Here is a 19,678-nt window from a genome sequence, read left to right as displayed (position 1 = left end):
CTTGCTTGTGGCACTATGAAGATGCAAGATGCCATCATTCCAATTAATTGCATGAACACTCGAGCTGGTAGTGAGTGTTGCAGTTGGAATTTTTGTATAAGAGCTTGCATACTTTGTATCCTTGCTAGATTGGGGATGCAAGTGCTTTGGAGGTATCTATTGTGGCACTCAGATACTGTTGAGACAGGGATGGTTGGAGATGTGACTGTTTGATTTATTATTTTATTCTGAATCCGAGCTTGTGTGGCAGGTGGATGGTTTGATGCGTGTGCTGCACGCACTGGTGGTATGACTTGGCTTTTATTAGCCAGTCGTCGAGGTATGGGAACACATGGATGTTGTCCCTTCTCAAGTGTGCTGCTACTACTGCGAGACACTTTGTGAAAACTCGAGGTGCTGTAGTCACACCGAAAGGGAGTACCTTGAACTGGTAATGTTGACCGTCCAGTACAAACTGAAGGTACTTTCTGTGAGCTTGGTGGATGGGAATGTGGAAGTAGGCGTCCTTGAGATCTAGAGTGGCAAGGAAGTAGCCTTGTTTTAACAGAGGAAGGACCTGCTGTAATGTGACTATGTGGAAGTGGTCTGATTATATGTAAAGATTTAGGGGTCTCAGGTCTAGTATGGGTCTGAGGGCGCTGTCCTTTTTGGGGATAAGAAAGTATAGGAAGCAAACTCCTGTGTTTTGATGGTGTACTGGAACTGGTTCTATTGCATTTTTTTGCAGTAGAGAGGCAACTTCTTGTTTTAGGAGTGTGAGATGCTCCTGTGACATGGGACGCTGTCTGGGTGGTATTGTTACAGGAGTGGAAGTGAGCTCCAGGCAATAACCCGACTGAACTATTTGTCTCACTAACCTGTCTGTGGTGGTGGAGTTCCAGACAGGTAGGAACTGTTGTAATCTCCCCCCGACAGGAGTGGAATGGTCTGGGGGGAGGGAAGTCACTGCTTGGGAGTAGAGGCATTGCAGTTGTTACCTCTGCCTCTACCTTTAGTGTTGTTCCCTCTATATCCTCCTCTGTAATAACCTCTATTGGGCGAGGATTGGGTGGGTACTTAGTAAGAAGAGGAGGTGTTGTCTGTTTGAAAATATATGGATGCGCCCCTATAAGAGGAGCGACGAAAAGACGCTCTGGGAGCTTGAGTTTGTAAAGCTCCTATGGATTTTTCTGTGTCCGTATCCTTTTTCATTTTCTCCAGTGCATTATAAACTGTGAAACCAAAAAGATGTTGCTGGTCAAAAGGTTGATTAAGGATGCTGGTCTGTACTTCTGGTTTGAAACCAGAGATTGGCAACCAGGCATGTCTTCTTAACAGTAGGCCTGTATTTTCTGCTCTTGAGGCTGTGTCACCAGTAGCTAAAGCACAATGTATTGAGGTATTAGTAATGACTTTACCCTCTTGTATTAAATCAGAAGCCCTAGTCGGAAACAAGCCACTGTGGCACTAGTTTCCTCAAGACTGGACTACTGCAATAAGAGCCTTATCCACCGCTTGCAGATAGTCCAGAATGCGGCGGCTAAGATGGTCCTTAATCTCCACAGGCTTTCCTCGGCATCGTTGGCCAGAAGAAACCTGCATTGGCTGCCCATCCAGTCTAGGATCTCTTTTAAGATCCTTTGCCTCGCTCATGGGGCTCTATACGGCACTGGCCCAGAGGGTATTAGGTCCCTCCTCTACTCCTATTCCCCCAGTAGAGTTCTCCGCTCTTCCAACAAAAATCTTCTCGTGGTTGCTAGATTTACAAAAGCGACATGGGGAGGTAGAGCTTTCTCTACGTTAGCTCCTAGGCTATGGAACTCGCTTCCCCCTGAACTTGCAGGGCAATCCTCCTATGCGCTGTTTCGTAAAGCATTAAAAACTTGGCTGTTTGTGGAGGCATATCAGTAATGTTACACAATGAGAATTACAGATTGGATGACCTGTTTAGCGCCTTGATGCCCTTGGGCTAAGTTGCGCGGTATAAGATTCCCTTCATTCATTCATTCATTCACATTTGTCTGACAAATGTTGCATAAGGGTTTCAAGCTCATCGTAGTGAGCTTGATCATACATTGCTTAAAGGGCTTGAGTATTAGCAATTCTCCAAACATTGGCTGCTTGCGAGATGGTGCGTTTGCCTGAAGCATCTAAAAGTTTGGATTCCTTATCCGGGGGAGGAGCATCCCCTGTCTGAATTAGCTCTTTTCCTGACATTTGAGACTACAAATGAGTCTAATGGCAACTGGCTTTTGATGTATGCTGGGTCAGGTGGAGCGGCTTTATACTTTTTCTCCAGCCTGGGATTAATTACCCTTGCTCTAACTGGGTCTTTGAATACCTCTGGTGCGTGTTTTACCACTCCTTTAAGCATTGGTAATATGGTTGTGGTTTTATGGGATAGCAATAGTGTGTCCATAAGGAAGTCTTCTTCTACTGGATCAGTGTGCAGATCTACCCCATGAACGGTGTCTGCCCTATAAATGAGTTGCGTTAACCCTATAGTGTCATCTGGAGGAGATGGCCTAGAAGGGTATGTGTCATTTTGTGGCAGATCTGGGGCATCAGGCACGTTATAATCTTCTCAGGGATCATCAAATGGACCAGGAAAACCCTCTGGGTCATCTATGTGTTGCTCATCTTCTATCCCGCTTGAATAATCATCCTCATCCCCATCATGATCTGCTTTTGCAGGGCTGTGTGTGGTGGATGGTAAGTGTGGAGGGGAAATATCTAAATCTGGTAGTTCTGGCAATGGTGAAGGTATTCTGATAGGAGAAGTTTGAGCATGTTTTTTAAGAGGAACTGGAGGTGCTTTGGGAGGGTCCAGCTTACTTTTCTCAGGAACTGCAATGACATGTCCAGTTTTTGGAATGATCAGAAGAGTCTTGTTTTGGATCTGGCGTGAAAAGCTCTTATGTGGAAGTATCCTTCCTCGGCACTGACTTGTCTTGTTGCTTAGAAGGTTTAGCAGTGTCTTTTACAGTCTTTGGAGTAGATTTTGGTTTCGGTTCCGAAGACTTGCGGTCAGAATCCTTCTTGGTGTTGTGTCTTTTGTTCGGATCGGATGTTTTCGGATCCGGAATTTTTGGTTCCGAGCCACGTTTCGGGTCGACAACTTTAGGTGCTGAAGTGTGTTTCGTGCCGAAGTGGACTTTGGGTCGACTTTTTTCAGTACCGGGTTTGGCTTTGGTACGATATTTCTCGGTACTGAGCTTGTTTTCGGCTCGACTGGTTTTGATACAGAGGGTTGCTTCGGTGCCGGAGTTAGTTTCGGTTTAAGCATTTTTTTGTTTGTCGGGACCGAGCGGCTGACTCGAGCTGGAGTCGCCTAGAGGCTTTTTGGTATTCTTCGTTGCCGAGCCGGAAGGCGGGGCGTTGTAAGTTTTTGGTCGGTGTGCACCCGGACCCGGAGGCGGGGGTGGAACGGAAGCCTGGCCCGGTATGGGGGTGTGAACAGGGTCGACGCTTGTACTCATGACCTGTTGACCAGCTGGTAGAAGATCGTCATCGTCTGATTGTCCTTCGGCTCCGGAAGCTGCTGCCTCTGCTTCGGAGACGATGTCGTCCTCCTGTTGTTCTTCGGACTCTAGATCGATTGGAGCCTCATCTATGATGAGATCTGGTGTCAATGGTGAGGACTGCGCCATGACTCTTCGAGCTCGACTGACTTTGATAGTCTTCTTGGACCGGAACAAAGCGCAGGCCTGGCAAAGTCGGCTTACGTGCACACCTCATGTAGATCAGTGTGGGGAAATTTGTGTCCACACTGACGGCACTTCTTGAAGGGTGTTCTTTCCATGAGCCAACGGCGCAGTTGGGCCCAAGGGCCCAGACGAGCACTGAAATCGAGAAGCGCAAAGTTTTTCGACGCGAGTAGCAGGGAAATCGCAACCGAAGACGATACCAATGGTAAGATGGAGGACTGGAAGTCAAAAGGAAATCGGTAACGGGACCGAACGATAAGCACATCAGAGCCCGATGGAGGAAAAAAACAATCTGATGATGGAGCCGATGCCCATGCGCACTATGCTCCAAGGGAGGAGTCATCTACCAAAGACTCTTCCAAGACAACAACAAAGTGTAATCATCCGGGCCCACCACCAGATGGCGATCTATGCACTAGTGTGTGATCTGCAGCCTATATGCCTCGAACACTTATTTTCGTGCATCGCAAAAGTGTTCTTACAGGTGGCTCCCCATATTTCTGCATCGTATAGGGATGCTGCTTGTGCCCTATATTTATACAACTCAACTGCGGGGGACACTGCCTTTGTGAAACTGTTCCATGGTTTTTTATTTTTGGTATGGAGTTTTGGATCAGAATAGCTTTACTTTTTTCCAAATGTGGGTACCAAGACATTTTAGTGTCTAATGTTATGCCAGGTAGTTAAAATTTGTCACATATTCTAGCTTCTGTTTTGGACAGTTATATTCTTCTTGAATAATTTATGTGGATTAACTGCAATATATTTTGTTTTACTAGAATTAATTCCAGGCCCTTGGAACCGCAATAGACACTAAAAGAATCTAATAAAGATTGAAGGCCCTTTGGAGTCTATGGCCCTAAAGAGTGTCATCTGCGAATAAGAGAGCTGGCACTGGCACCCCAACTAACTTTGGCGAATCATGTGTACATCCCGAAAGGTGATTCGGAGCATCATTTACATACAATGAAAATAGGGTTGGTGCCAGTACACAGCCCTGCCCTACACCCCCTCCTTACAGGGATTGCCTCAGAGAGCTCACCCCTCGGTCACCATCTAACCTTTGCATAGTTGTCTACATGCAACTTGGTTTCTTAAGGATCTCCAGAGCAAATCTCTAGGGATGAGGTCAAAGGCAGCTTTCAAATCTATAAAAGCTATATACAGATGGCCTTTTTTTTTTTATTCGTTTATTTCCAGCTCATACAAACAAATCTAAAAACCTGATCGATAGTACTGGTCTTAGCTCTAAAACCAGCCTGGTATTGTGACAAAATGTGGTTCTCCTCAATCCAATCATTTAATTTTATTAAAATCTGCTTATCATATGTCTTTTGAATAACAGATTAAATTTATTGGCCGGTAATTAGCAGGGTCTTGGTGATCGCCTTTTTTGAAAATAGTAATATTCTCAGCCACTTTCAAAGACCCTGGTATTGGGGCCCCTGCCTCCACAGCATTACAAAGACAGTTAATATATGGCCGCCAAACTGCTTTTTCATACTTTAGCAGGTCACCTGGTAATTTATCAGGGCCTGGGGCTTTCCCAGGCTTTATTGAGTTGATTGCTGCTTAAGTTATATGTTATGTTATGTTATATGGTGATTTATAACGCGCACAACTACTCTTGAGTATCCTGGCGCGAAACGGAATCAGACAGATGGCGAGAAAAGTGAATTAGTAGGCCTGCTTAAAAAGGTGAGTTTTGAGGAGCTTCTTGAAGCATCTGAAGTCCTGAATGTGACGCAGCGCTATAGTGAGGGCATTCCAGAGGATGGATACTTTAACCAAAAGGGACTGGCCGCCCATCCTGGCTCGACGGAAATGAGGGTCGATGGGCAGCCGACCTTAGGGATCGTCGGGGAATGTAGAAGGCCACTCTTTTCCTAATATAGGAGGGGCCGGAGTCGTGTAGGGCTCTGTGTGCTAGGACAAGAGCCTTAAACTGTACCCTCTGGGTCACCGGCAGCCAGTGGAGAGTGCACATTTGTGATCTTATACTGGTTCTCTTAGAAATGCCAAGAAGGAGTCTGGCCGCAGCATTCTGGATAAGTTGAAGCTTATTAACCAGGTATGCCGGGATGCCACGAAAGAGCGCATTAGCATAATCCAGGCGGGATAAGATGAGAGCCCGAGCGACCATCTCCTTGGCCGGCTGAGGGAGCAATGGAAAGAATCTGCCTAAGGACTTGAGAGTCCCGAAGCAGACGCTCGTGATTCTCTTAATATGCTCCGTAAACCTAAGGTCAGCTCCAAACCAAATGCCTAGATTCTTGGCTGGACCACCCTCGGATAAAGGTCGGGGGAAATCAGGGGGCCACAAAGCTTCAGTGAAATGAGAGGGAAATTGCCCATATAGTATAATTTCTGATTTCCCCTCATTACATTTTAATTTGGACTGAGCAAGCCATGTGAACATGGCGGCTAGGCATCTTTGCGCCGTATCAGTGCATACATCCGAGTCGTCCCAGGTTAACAAAAGCTGGGTGTCATCGGCGTAGGCCATAATCTTAGCACCCAATTCTTCGGCCAGGAAGATCAGTGGGGTCAAATAGATATTGAAAAGTAGGGGGCTCTAAGTCGAGCCCTGAGGGACACCCGTCTGAACCTCTCTGGCCGAAGAAGAAAAAGGAGGCATCCAGACTTGCTGGGAACAGGAGTTCAGAAAAGATTCCAGCCACGACCACACTGAACCAGAGAGGCCGATGGACAACAGGCGAGCAAGGAGAAGCCTGTGAGGTACCGTATCGAAGGCGGCAGAGAGGTCCAATAAAATCAGAGCCGCTCTGCCGCCCCTATCCAGACATTCCCTAATAGCCTCCGTCACCTCCACCAGAGCAGTTTCCGTGCTGTAAGACGATCTGAAGCCCGATTGAGCTGGGTGCAGAGCCCCCGAGGTTTCTACGAATGCATTCAGTTGGCGGAAAGCCACCTTCTCGCAGACTTTGGCCAGAGCTGGTAACAGGGAGATAGGCCGGTAATTTGCCGTTATAAGAGAATCCGTCGTCGGCTTCTTAAGCAGCGGAAGGAGTTTAGCCTGTTTCCATTGTCTGGGCATCGTTGCTGACTGCAGCGACCTATTAACAATGGACGTGACTTCCATACCTACAATATCTGCCACCTCGGCCAGAACTCTGGCTGGGCAGGGATCTGAAGGAGATCCTGATTTTAGCGATTTGAGGATGGTAAGAATGTCTGGCAGTTCCACTCGGTAGAACTGAGAGAAACACCCGTTTGGGGGGGAGCAGATTGTAGGTGCTGGGAAGGTGTAGGCAGAGGAAGTAGACGAGGCTAAGCCTTCTTCAATGAGTTTGATTTTGTTAATAAAGAAAGCTGAAAGCTCCTCACACCACCCTGCAGAGACTGGGATTGACTTAAGCTCTGCTCAAGGTGACATAAAGCTTTGTACAATGGTAAAGATCTATTTGCTGTTATTAGCCTTCAAGATTCTAGACGCAAAGTACTCGCTTTTGGCTTTCCTCACCGCAGTGTAATATATTCTCTGGGATGCGCGTAGTTTAGATTTAGCTAAAGGGCAGTACGCCACCCTCCAGAGGCGTTCCAACCTCTTACAACTCAGCTTGAGTTCTTTTAGCGCAGCAGAATACCAAGGCTGAGAGGGCGACTCCCGCTGGGGCGCTCCCTGCAGAGGTTTGCATGTGGATTCGACCCCTTGTCTGACCCAGGTGTTAAATTGGTCAACTGCACCCTCCAGATCCGCAGCAGGAGTTACATGCGAGTGAGACAGGGCCTCCACCAGCCTTGGAATATTGATCTTACGGGCTAAAGGCCCGGGAGGAAGAGGTGGACGGCGGGACGCCTTTGCCAAAGCCCATGAGAAGATAATCAAGGCGTGGTCGGACCAAGTCACCGGCAGAGGTTCTTTAACATCTAGTGCAAAGTTGGAGCACACCAGATCAATCAGGTGGCCTGGAGAATGGGTGGGTTTGGAGACCCATTGGTTCAGCTGAGTTAAGCCCAGGAGATCCAGGAGGGCCGATGTATCAGGGGCCTCCGGGGAATCTAAATGAATATTAAAGTCTCCTAGGAGAAGAAACCTGGGAAAGCGAAGAACTCGCTCCGCCAGGGACTTTAGAAATGTCCCCAACTGCCCAGGGGGAGGGGGGGGCGGCAAATCAAAGTGCCCCCTAGCGTAAAATGGGGCGTTAAGGTGAAGGAGAAGTCGAGAGCCTCCCCCTCCGAAATGTTCGTGGATTTTGCACATACAAATGGCCAAGATTCCTTAAACACCACAGCAGTGCTACCCCCTCTCCCCGTATTACGGTCGGCCCGGGCCAAGCGGTATCCTCTAGGGATAGCTAGCTCAACAACCGGTGCGCAGGACTCTCTGAGCCACGTTCCTGTAATAAACAGAATATACAGATTATTGTCGGCTATGAGCTCGTAAATGCTTGCTGCATGTTTCACCATAGACCGTGCGTTGATATGGGCTGCCTGCACGGTCGGTACTTGCTGATCAGTTATGTGCGTTCTAGGCTGATGAGTGCTGAAATGGAAATTGCAGCCAGGACATCCCCAATCTATGTCAGATGCCAAGTCGCAGCGTTTCTGACCTGAATGTATGCCAGGGTTCCAAGATAGGAGCGCTTCCCGACTGTAGGGGCGGCGGCTCACAACGACTTGGTCAGAACCGACAGCATGGCTGGCCCTGGGCCCGGTCCCGGCGCGGACGGGCGCAGACGGGCTTGCCTTAGGTAAGTATCTTCTACGCCGAAGAACGCTGTTCTTGTTCCGGGATTTATTGCATTATCTAGCTGGATATCTGTTGTATCCAATAAAGTCCCGGAGTATAGTTTAGAGAAATGGTCGACCCAAGTACCAGGGTCTAGAAAAAGATCTTTGTTGCTTCTTCCTGTTTTATTTCCTTTAGCTACCAGACTCCAGAAGCTTGCGGGATCCTTATTTTTTGCTGCAATAATCAGTTCCGTCCAGACACTATCCTCCCAATCTTTCTTGGTTTGTATTAATAATCTTTTATACTTAAACCTTTTCTCTCTTAGCGTCTTAGCATCGTTGGATTTAGCTGCTGTAATAAGCTCATACTTCATTTTACGGCACTCACTGTTATACCATAGATTTACTTGATTTTTAGCAGCTATTCCTCCCCCCTCCTTCGCCCTGGGAGTCCTACTCAAGATTTGCTTTAGTTTGTCCATCATTATGTCGTGTATCTGAACTATTGGAAACTCTGCGTCGGGCAAATCAATATACGGGGAAATGACATCTGAAAAGATGTTATAAATCTTTGTCATAACCTCGCCTTTGCCTACTATAGAAGGCCATTTCAAAGCTCTACGATTGATTGTAACTATGGGCTCAATTGGAGTTGAAGTATTATCATTATCTCTCCAAATAATAGGATGAAAATTAGTACCTGCTATTGTAAGGCACAAAGGGTTGTGGTCGCTATCATCTCTAATTTCAACCTTAGGATCGTAAACATTTGACCAGAAATTAGTAGAAACTAGAATATAATCAATGATGCTCTTAGAACTCCCTCTGCTAAATGCGGCAGCACTTGGTCTATCGGACGGCAATTGACCATTACAGGCCCTAAGTCCATGTCCTACAACTAATCAAGTTGTGATACTAAAACTGTACAGGGCCCTACGGGACTGCTATTAGTCAGTTATCCATCTATTTTGTACATAATGCAGCCATGTTAAACACTAGGCTCAATCCTTCAAATGAACTGTATGTTAATCGTCCTTTAAAATCCTTACAAATCCAACATCCAGACTCAGCTCTAGCCCCTGGAAAACATGAAAGCAACTGACCTGTAAATATTTACATTATCTTGGAAAATCAGAGTTTGGATCATCACTAGTAAATTTAGGTGCAAGAATTGTTCCAAGAATGCACAATAAGAATGACAAGTCTTGGCGTACAGTGCAGCATTTTTCACTTTGAGGAGGATGCCATCATGCTGGTTAAGCCAACCAGTTTACTATGTTCAACATTATATAGACATCCATCCCCTCTTATACAGCTCTACACATATAGGAGCTGTTTTGTACAGAGTAAGTAACACTGTAAAAAGATTACAGTCAGCCACAAGTAAAACTTTCATGCCAGTCAACATTCAGTCAAGAAGTATCTAGAAACAATCTGATTTAAAGTGTGTGCAATTTCAATGCCTCTCATTCATCAGACCAGTAGATTAAAATAAAGGTATTAGCAATTTGCCCGTTGATATGCAGGCTGCATTCTTAGCAATGAAATGCATTATTTCAGGTTAAATAAACACTCAAGGTTTATCTCCACACTAAAAACACATTACATACGCCTTACCATAATGAGATCCTCTTTAGAAATTTTTTCATAAGGACTCATCTCCAGATATGCCATGTGTTCTGTGCTGGTAAACCCAGATCCGGGACCCTTGCTTTTTCTCACACTAGCGTTATCCCCATATGGGTGATGGAGGGTATCGTAATGAAGCATTGTGATCATCTCCTTTTTAATTATCTCCTCACTTTTCTGCAAGTTTGTGAGAGGAGGCTCTACGGTCAGGGGTCTCAAGATAGTTTCATTTACCTGTAAAAATGAAAAGTAGGCTTGCATGAATTAAGAGGAACATCAGTGCCAACATACAGTGCAGGTTTTATTACTATTCCATACAGGCAGCTCTTTACACTATGCCCAGATTCATCCTGTGCCGCAAATAACTACCGAACAACAATAATAATGATTTTTTCAACTTTTTCGTAACATGTTTTTTAGTGATGGCCACAACCTTTATACAGCAGCGTAATACAAAATGACAGCCCGCTGTTACTGATGTTTCCCTACCGTTTTCCCACCGCCAACCCTTATTAAAGGGCACCTTCTTCTGCATGCGTGCAGAGCCCAGGCAAGCACGGGCCATGAGCATGTAAGCCCTGAGGAGGCTGGGCACCCCTCTTTTGCCTGAACCCAACTTCAAGTACTGTACTTGCCCTCTATCCATGTCCCTGGGCAGCCTGTTGTCCCTGTCCCGTGCCACCGGCTGTCCCTGCACCGCCTGCTGTCCCTGTCCCTACACTGACTGCTGTCCCTATCCCTGCACTGCCTGCTGGCCCTATCCCTGCACTGCCTGCTGGCCCTATTCTTGCACCGCCTGCTGTCCCTGTGCTGCCTGCTTTCCCTGCGCTGCCTCCTGTCCCTGCGCTGCCTGCTGTCCCTGCCCCTGCGCTGCCTGCTGTCCCTGCCCCTGCGCTGCCTGCTGTCCCTGCCCCTGCGCTGCCTGCTGTCCCTGCCCCTGCGCTGCCTGCTGTCCCTGCCCCTGCGCTGCCTGCTATCCTTGCCCCTGCGCTGCCTGCTATCCTTGCCCCTGCGCTGCCTGCTGTCCCTGTGCTGCCTGCTGTCCCTGCCCCTGCGCTGCCAGCTGTCCGTGCCCCTGCGCTGCCAGCTGTCCCTGCGCTGCCTGCTGTCCCTGCTCCAGATACTTGCCCATCGCTCAGGTCCTCTAGGACCACCTACCAGGACCACAAAGGCAGGCTGCCGCACAGCCACACAGTGGGCGCGCCACCAATGCATTGCCGGTTGGACAACGCCCAATGCAAGGACCCCTGGCCATCCCGCCACTCGACGGTTCACCGCCGAAGAATTTCTAGACACAGGACAACACAATCCACCAAAAGACCCTTCACCTGCCAACATTACCGATTCTCATGCGAGAACCTACAAAAGATCCCGCAGCACTCCTGACCACAAGATCAAGAACACCTGCAACCTCTCCAGTGTATCCTGCACAACTGGCGCTCACTCTGCAAACATGCCACGGAAATGTGGGACACTATCACCACCCCTCTTCATATACGTCACCATCATCACCAAAACGTGGCTTAACCCCTCCTTGAACCCCAACATCACCACCACACCGGAAGGTTCACATCACAAAAATAATTTGGGCATCAACAAACAAGGCGGAAGAATCGCCATCATCTTCAAGAAAACCAACAGATGCACCGTCACCAGTGACGGCCCTGCACCACTCATGGAAAATATATACTGTATTCCTACTGCAAACTGACGCAAAGACCACTATAAGAGGCACCCACGCTTACAGACCCCAGTGACCCAGAGCGAGCAACATTCTGCAACGTCATCTACAATCTCATCGCCCCCCCCCTGCCCCTCCCCAGAAATAGACGCTCACCACTACGTCCTACTCGACGACCTCAACTTTCACATTGACGATCCAAACTACCCAAACTCCATCTCCCTCCTGGAGAACCTGAACACCGGCCTCCCCCAACTGGTCTCTGAACCCACGCACATAGCAGGACACACACTCAAACCTATTTTCACCTCCAGCGACAAAATCAAATTCAGCGAAACCACAGAACTCACGTAGACCGACCACACCACTGTACACTTCACCATCACCGAAACTCGGAACACCATCACCAGGCAACAGATCTCTTCCCACCGCAGCTCGAGCAAGGTCACAGAAACTCAGTGATCTCAGGCCCTCACCACCCCCCAAATAGAGGACTCAACAGACCACGGCCAGGCCGTCCACAACTTCACCACCTGGATCACCGACTGCGCCAAAAGAATTACCACACTGAAACCTACAAAATCCAAGACCTGCCAGCGGGTACATCCCAGAAATCAGGACCACCACGCAAAACTGCCATCAACTGGAGAAACAATGGCACGCCACCGAGAACTCCGCTGACAAAGCAGCTCACAAAACAGCTCTCGGCAACTATCACTAGCCCATCAAAGAAGCCAAGAATGCAACAATCACCACCGCATCGACTCCGCAGCCAACCGCACAAAGCAACTTTTCAAAATATTCAAAGTATTCTCCAACCAGACAGCCAGAGAGAACACCATCCACCCCTCCGAAGAACTCTGCGACACCCTCTCAGAGTACTTCCACAGCAAGATCACTAACATCTACAGCAATTTCAAACTCCAACCCGCCACCCTCAACCAACCAGTGAACATCAGCCAAACCACCTGGCCTCCACTCACCTCCCTGCCACCTCAGCCATCATGTCTTCCACCCACTACAGGGCGTCCACCGCCCACTGCCCCCACCACCTCTACAACCTCGCAACAAGCCCAATCAGCATGCCACTCACCACCATCCTCAACACCTCCATCTCCACAACAACCTTTCCGGACAGATGGAAACATGCAGAGGTCAGACCCCTCCTAAAGAAAGTCTCCCCCGATCCCAGCGATCTAAAAAAATTATCATCCAATCTCCCTGCTCCCCGGCACGGCCAAAGTACTCGAGAAAGCCATCAACCAGCAGCCCACTGAATTCCTGGAACAAAACCAACAACTGAATGCCTCACAATCAGGATTCCGTGTCACCCACAGCAATGTGACTGCGCTGATCGCCTCCACAGACTACATCAGAACGCTCCTCAACCGTGGAGAAAAGTTGGCCATGACGACCTCTCCACGACGTTCAACACAATCTCTCACAACACCCTCATCAACAGACTCTACAACATAGGCATACAGCAAGATGCCCTCAATTGGATCACCTCTAGGACGCATATAGAGCATCTTACTCCCTCCCTTCACTTTCGTGGGCGTACCACAAAGATCATCCCTCAGCTCCATTCTGTACAACATCTAATGACCCCCCAACAGTAGACATCTCCAGATGCCATGGACTCAACATGATCTCCTACGTAAATGTCACTCAACTGACCATCCCGCTCACCGAGGACCCCTTGTAGGAAAGTGGGTTTCTGTTGCAGTAACCCCCCCACTTTTTGCCAGATTTCTGATGCACTTTGACTTGATGTACACTGGGTCCCTGCCAATCAGGTTGCCAGAGCCTGTGTTCTTCCCCAAGACTGTACCTTTGAACCCACAATTAGCATATCTCTGGCCACAGGCAAACCTCGTGTAAAAGGTACCATGGGTACCAAGGGCACTGTGACCAGGGAAGGACTCTGAGGACTGTCACACCTATTGTGACACTCTTAAAGTCCCTGTACCTTAACATCCACACAATGGCATGGCAGGCTGCGTATTATGGTGCAGAAAAATGTCAAAAGTCGACATGGCACACATCCCTGTGTGCCATGCCTGCAACCCACTGCCTGAGACCTAGGTAAGCCACCCCTCTAGCAGGGTGAACTAGCCCTCAGGTGACTGTACAGTGACATGAGCCCTGTACCCCTACAGTATCTAAGCCCATTCTTAAACATTGTAAGTGTAGTAAAGCTTAAAGTGAATATGGTCTAGGAGTTGGTCATTAGGTACTCCACAGCTCCATAATGGCTGTGGCATCTACTTTGATAGACATCTCAGCACATTAAAAACATACGGATGCCAGTGTGGGATTTAATGTAAAATGCAGTAACAGGGCATCTTCGAGATGCCACCTGAAAATCGACCAGCCCAGGTGTAGTTCCTGAATGGCTGCTTGCCCTCTGCCATCAACCGAGAGGTTTCTGGACCTCTGCTCTCAAGCCTCTGCTCTCTGGGTCCAGAAACAAAGCCCATCCTGGGCAGAGGTGTCACGCCTTCTCCTCCAGGATGGGCTGAGTCCACGAATGGGAAGTTTTGGAAGCTGTCCCTGCCTTTTGCTGTGCCAAGCAACTGGCTCCCACCGGTTCTTCCCCCCCACTTTTTTGGGGGGTGGGGAGAATCGGCAGGACACTCAGCTTGTAAGAGAGGTGTGCCCAGCTTTGCCAACCCCACCTCTCAGGTGGGGGAGGTGAGGTGAAGCACATATCTTGAAGATGAGCAGACCCAGCCAACTAGGCAGAGGCTCATGGGGGGCGCTAGGTGGCGCTGGAGCGGAATGGCCGCGACTCCGTGAGGCTCCCGCAGTCCGGCTGTTAATTTTTCATTTATCCTTCGTTTCTGATCCTGCTGAATGAAATCATTGCGCATATCTGAGCACATCTAAGCCTGTGGGGACAGCGGCGCCTGGTTTCTCTGCCCGGCGGGACGAGGAGACTGCTTTGTGTGCGACTGGAGCTGGAGAGCGGGCGGATTACTGCAGTGCCCTGGAGACCGGGCTCAGCAGAATAAGGTACGCGAGGGCTGAGGCCGCCACGTGGTGTGCTGGCCGTGCGGCCACGTACGAATAAGGGGCCAGATTAAGAGCAGGTCACGCTGGTAAGAGATATATGCAGAGGACAATAATAGCGGCGTGAGATACCTGAGGTGGAAATCGTATCTTCAACTGCTTGCTGGGAGGTGAGAGCGCTGCGGAAGGTGAAAGCTGATTACCCCATTGCTCGCTCTGTCTGACAACATGGCGGCCACCTGCTGAAAGCTGGGGACGCTGCATCATTAAGAATTGGCGATCTTGCTGCTCAATTAGACACATGCTTTTTGCTGTGGATCCTGCGCGGAGGTGCTGCTTCTTTTATTATCACATGCATCTTAGTGTCCTGGCTGGGTGTGCGGCACTCTCTCTATGAGATCTGCGTGGGAGACAGGGAGACGCTGAGCGCTTAGAGGAGACATGGTCCTGGCTAGACTTCTTTTGTTCTTCAACTTGGCGAAAGCGGCGATTAGTGACTGTGTGTCTGGGGGCCTACCAACCAGGTTTTGATGCTGCGCCTGGGCTGGATTGAGAGCAATAAAGCCAAGCTCGGGTGGCGCGCATTTTTCGACTGGCAGTACAGTACATATTGATTTCAGCATTAGCCCTGCACATTGGATGGGGCCAGCAGTAATGGTGTCGGGCTCGGAGGCGGCCTAGGGGCATGTGAAGTTTTGACGCCTGGAGAAGAGAGTGCGTGGAACCCCTCTATAAAGACGCAAGATTGCGAGGGCGCTTGCTGTGTGGTGACACAGGGACTGCTATTCTTTACCGCTCTCGAGAATTTACTGAACTGAGTCTAGGCTAACTTGGGAGCTGCACGATGGGAAGGGCGGATGCGCGCCTGTCGAAGCTCACCTTCGACGCCAAAAAGAGCGCGCATCAACAGACAGCGGAGAAGGAGAGCGGCGCGGAGGGGTTGCCCTTGAGAAAAATGACGGAGTGCATATATGCATTCCATTCAATCGGAGGTACGTCAGGGTTTTGCCACGATGGCATACAGAATGGATACTTTAAACACGCCAATGGATGCTATAGTCCGTAAATTAGACAGACATGATTTGCGCCTAAAAGAAGCGGAACAAAGAATATCAGACACAGAGGACGTCACAACGCAATTGAAATCTACAGTGATGCAGATAGATAAACTGAGGAAAATTGAGGGATTCACAGGATGTTTTTTGGTGATGTGAACATCATACTGGTACTGTTTTAGTAGGATGAAACTAACTGAATATGAAGAGCCGGACACCCTCGTTGCCTATCTGGGGATTTCACGGTTGGTGTGGAGTTCGTGAGTGGGTACGAGGTACCCATGGGCCACCTGGTAGTATTACCCCCAAAGGGAGTAACCCAGATTTATTGTTCTTTTTGGGGGCGGGGGGGGGGAGGGAATGCAGGATACTGGCATTATTGGGATGCTTCAGTGGGTGGGGGGAAGGGATGTTTACAGCTTTGACAATACACTTTGCAATATGGGTGCGTATTGTGATGTTCTTAGGCAGGATGTGCACTACTACATTATAGTGCAGATTAGTCAGTGTGAGGATAAAAGGGAATATGGCAGTGACGTGTGGTGATTCAGAGCTGAGGGTGATGTCCTGGAATGTAAGAGGGCTGAATGATCCCAGGAAATGCAGGCAAGTTCTGAGTTATTTGGAGAGGCAGCAGATACAAGTGGCACTGTTGCAGAAGACGCATAAACACCCGCAATCCTATAACACCTTTGCTTGTAAATGGGCGAAAATACGAGCCTTCTCGTCTAACTCCTCTTTTGCACGAGGCACGGCCATCTTGATCAAACAACGGGGATGTATGACGGTACAACGCGTACCGTCACAACGCATCCCTTTACCACGCATCCCTTACAACGCAAGTCGTTACCACGACTTGCGTTGGGGGGCGCGGATTTCGAATAGTATAATTTACTATTCTAACACCAGTCCCCGTGGACCCTAGGGAAGGTGTTTGGATAGTAAATTTACTATTTTTAATCCTTTAGCGCCCTCCAGCGCAAATCGTGGTAACGACTTGCGTTGTAAGGGATGCGTGCTAAAGGTACCGCGTTGTAAAAACTTCGTGGTAAACGATGTTTACCAACAACGGACGCCCTTTGTGCATGCTGGCACAGTGACTGATCCCCTAGGGCGATACACCATAGTAGGGGGGAGACTGGGTAGTGATTCTGTTACGATTGTGAGCTGTTACGCACCCAATGTGGATACGCCTGAATTTTTTTACATCTTTGTGGGGTAAGATAGTGGATCTGGGATCTACACATATAATATAGGGGGGGGCATGGTTAATGTTGCATTGGTTCCCGCTCAGGACAGATCTGATGCTGTAACCCATTATAATAACAGGTCCCGCGAGGTGCTGGAGGGCATACTGGTGGAAGGAGGTCTGATAGATAGCTGGCGGTATCTAAATCCGATGACTTGGGAGGGGACCCACCTTACATCATACACTGGGACATGGGCGAGACTGGATTATTACCTACTTTCTAAGGGGTTGGGACCTGGCACAATACATGCTACACACCTAGCTAGGACCTATTCTGATCACTGTCCGATACGAGTTACGCTCACTCTACCTGGTTTTGATAGGCCCAAGCCCACTGGAGGATGCAGCCGAATGCTTTGCTGGATTCAGTCTTTCAAACAGAACTTGGGGAGGAAATAACAGATTTCTTTGTGCGTAATAAAGGCTCAGTAGACAGTGTGGAATTTATTTGGGAAGCTTTCAAAGTCACGGTAAGGGGATACTACATTTCCAAAAGCTTTGGAGTGCTTCGAGACATACAACGTACGTTGAGAAAGCTGCAACAAGGCTTGAAGGTCGGATGTTGGGTGGGGAAACAGGGCACGTTCAGAAGTTTAGGGCTAAACTATCTGAATATGAGGAAGAAGCTTCTAGGGAGGTACAATTAGAGGGCGATATTGGGTGGCACGTAGATATGGGGAAGGTGAGCGCCCGGGGAAGGCTCTGGCTGAAATAACTCCTAGCCTGCGCTTTAACAGTCAAGTGCTGGAGATTGAGCAGGGGGGGGGGGGGGGGGGGGGGGAAGGATGTGTCAGGACACTAGGGGGATCCTTGAAACCTTTACTTCTCATTACGCTGAATTATATACCACGCAACGGTAAGGGGGGGTAGACCTTGATGTGTTTATGGGAGATGTAGCGTTGTGTTGGCTTAGTGATGTCCATAGGGAATGTCTCAGTTCTGCTCTGGAGCCAGACAAAATTAGAGAAGCTATAATGTCATTGAAAAATGAGAAGGCGCCAGGATTAGATGGCATACCTACCGAGGTCTATAAATGCTACATAGATGTAATTGCGCCTGTCCTAAAAAGTTTTTGAAGAGTCCCTTGAAGTGGGATAACTCCCCCTTTCAATGAGAGAGATGGTAATAACGTCCCTATTGAAGCCCAGTAAATATCCCCAGGCATACAACTCTTATAGGCTATTGTCGCTCATTAATTGGGATACAAAAATATTAGCTAAGGTATTGGCCACGCGACTAGCTCTACTTATGGATAAAATTATCCTTCCTGATCAGTCTGGGTTCGTCCCTGGTAGGGCTACCACTCACAATTTACGTACATTATTCTCGCTGATACAGGCTGTTTCCCCAAAATTTCCAGTCGCTGCTGTTTTTCTAGATGCATCTAAAGCATTTGATTCTGTAGAATGGGGGTATTTATTTGATGTCCTCAGGAGAATGGGATTCCCCAAACTGTGTATCTCATGGGTACAACTGTTGTATCATCAGCCCTCGGCTAGGGTGTTAATAAATGGCCACCTGTCATCGTCTCTCTCTATATTGCGTGGCACTCGACAGGGGTGTCTGCTATCCCCACTACTTTTCGCCATTGCGATTGAGCCATTGGCTTCTAGGCCAATCCAATCCAATCCAAAAATTCTTTATTTCGGCCACATAGGCCATAAAAGAAGCATGAAAAAACATACAGATAAAAGACAGTATATACAATAAAACCAACTGGACCTGCAGTGTACGAAAAAGACAAGCTAAAAAAGATTAACCAGACATTTTCTTCCTTATTATCCATGCTGCCATTAAGAATTTGGAAACCGCAAACACAATGTGGCCCAGGGTATTAGTTTTCATCACCCTGTAGGCCTGCAGGTAGTTACTGAAGCCCAGATTCCGGCATAGAGGGGCTAGCCAGCGCCTCCTCGGGCTCCGATAAGCATGGCAACAGAACATTATGTGTAGATCATCTTCATCCTTAACTTTACAGCATGGGCAAAGCTTGTCGCCCCCTGGCGACCATTTACAGGTGAAGACTTTAGTAGGGAGCGTGCCAAACCTCCATTGCAGGAACAATTTCCTCGCCAAAAGAGGATAGATAAAATCCATAAAAGGTTCAAAAGCATAAGAATTTTTGGATACTAAAAAACGTCCCGTCAGGGTGCCACTGTCACAGGCATTGTCCATATCAGCGAGGGTTTTGTTCTTGTAGAGCTGTGCCAGGGTTTTGCGCGGAATCCTTCTACAACCCTGAGCTGGGTCATCCCATAGGTCTGGCAGATTCAGGCTGGAACATTCCGACTTAATGAGTGCCAGCCACGGGATCTTACCATTAACATCCAGCCTCATAACGTGTATGAGGTCCTGCCTATAGTGATGCAGCTCCTCGGTGGACCATAACCGATGCCAGTACTTCACCGGTTTCGACCGCAGGTCCTCTGCGATTGACGGAAGGCCCAGGTCAAGTCTTAGGGGGAGGAGTGGTGTGCCTTGTGGGAGAGCAAGAAGACGTCTGAGGAAACAGTTTTCCACCCCTGCCATGACAGACCCAGCTTTATGGCCCCACAGCTCACTGCCATACAAGGCAGCTGCCTTCGCCTGGGTCCTGTACATTTCCAGGGCCGGACTGACAGGCTTAAAGGTGGACTTGTTGGATACCCTCAGGAGTGCGCCCGATAACTGG

At 48.5% G+C, this 19,678-nt stretch overlaps 1 protein-coding gene across 1 annotated transcript in view; it reads right to left on the bottom strand.

The window, feature by feature from the left end:
- CDC5L (cell division cycle 5 like) overlaps positions 1-19,678 on the bottom strand; it is a 253,054-nt gene that overhangs the window by 50,710 nt on the left and 182,666 nt on the right. The window contains exon 13 of the mRNA XM_078647614.1: positions 9,999-10,244. Coding sequence (XP_078503740.1) covers positions 9,999-10,244 — 246 coding nt within the window. The remainder of the gene's footprint in view (positions 1-9,998; positions 10,245-19,678) is intronic.

The sequence above is a fragment of the Lissotriton helveticus genome, chromosome 6, assembly GCF_964261635.1.
Source record: "Lissotriton helveticus chromosome 6, aLisHel1.1, whole genome shotgun sequence".
NCBI lineage: Eukaryota > Metazoa > Chordata > Amphibia > Caudata > Salamandridae > Lissotriton > Lissotriton helveticus.
Note: the sequence above shows the minus strand (reverse complement) of the source record. Positions and strands in the feature narration are given on the sequence as shown.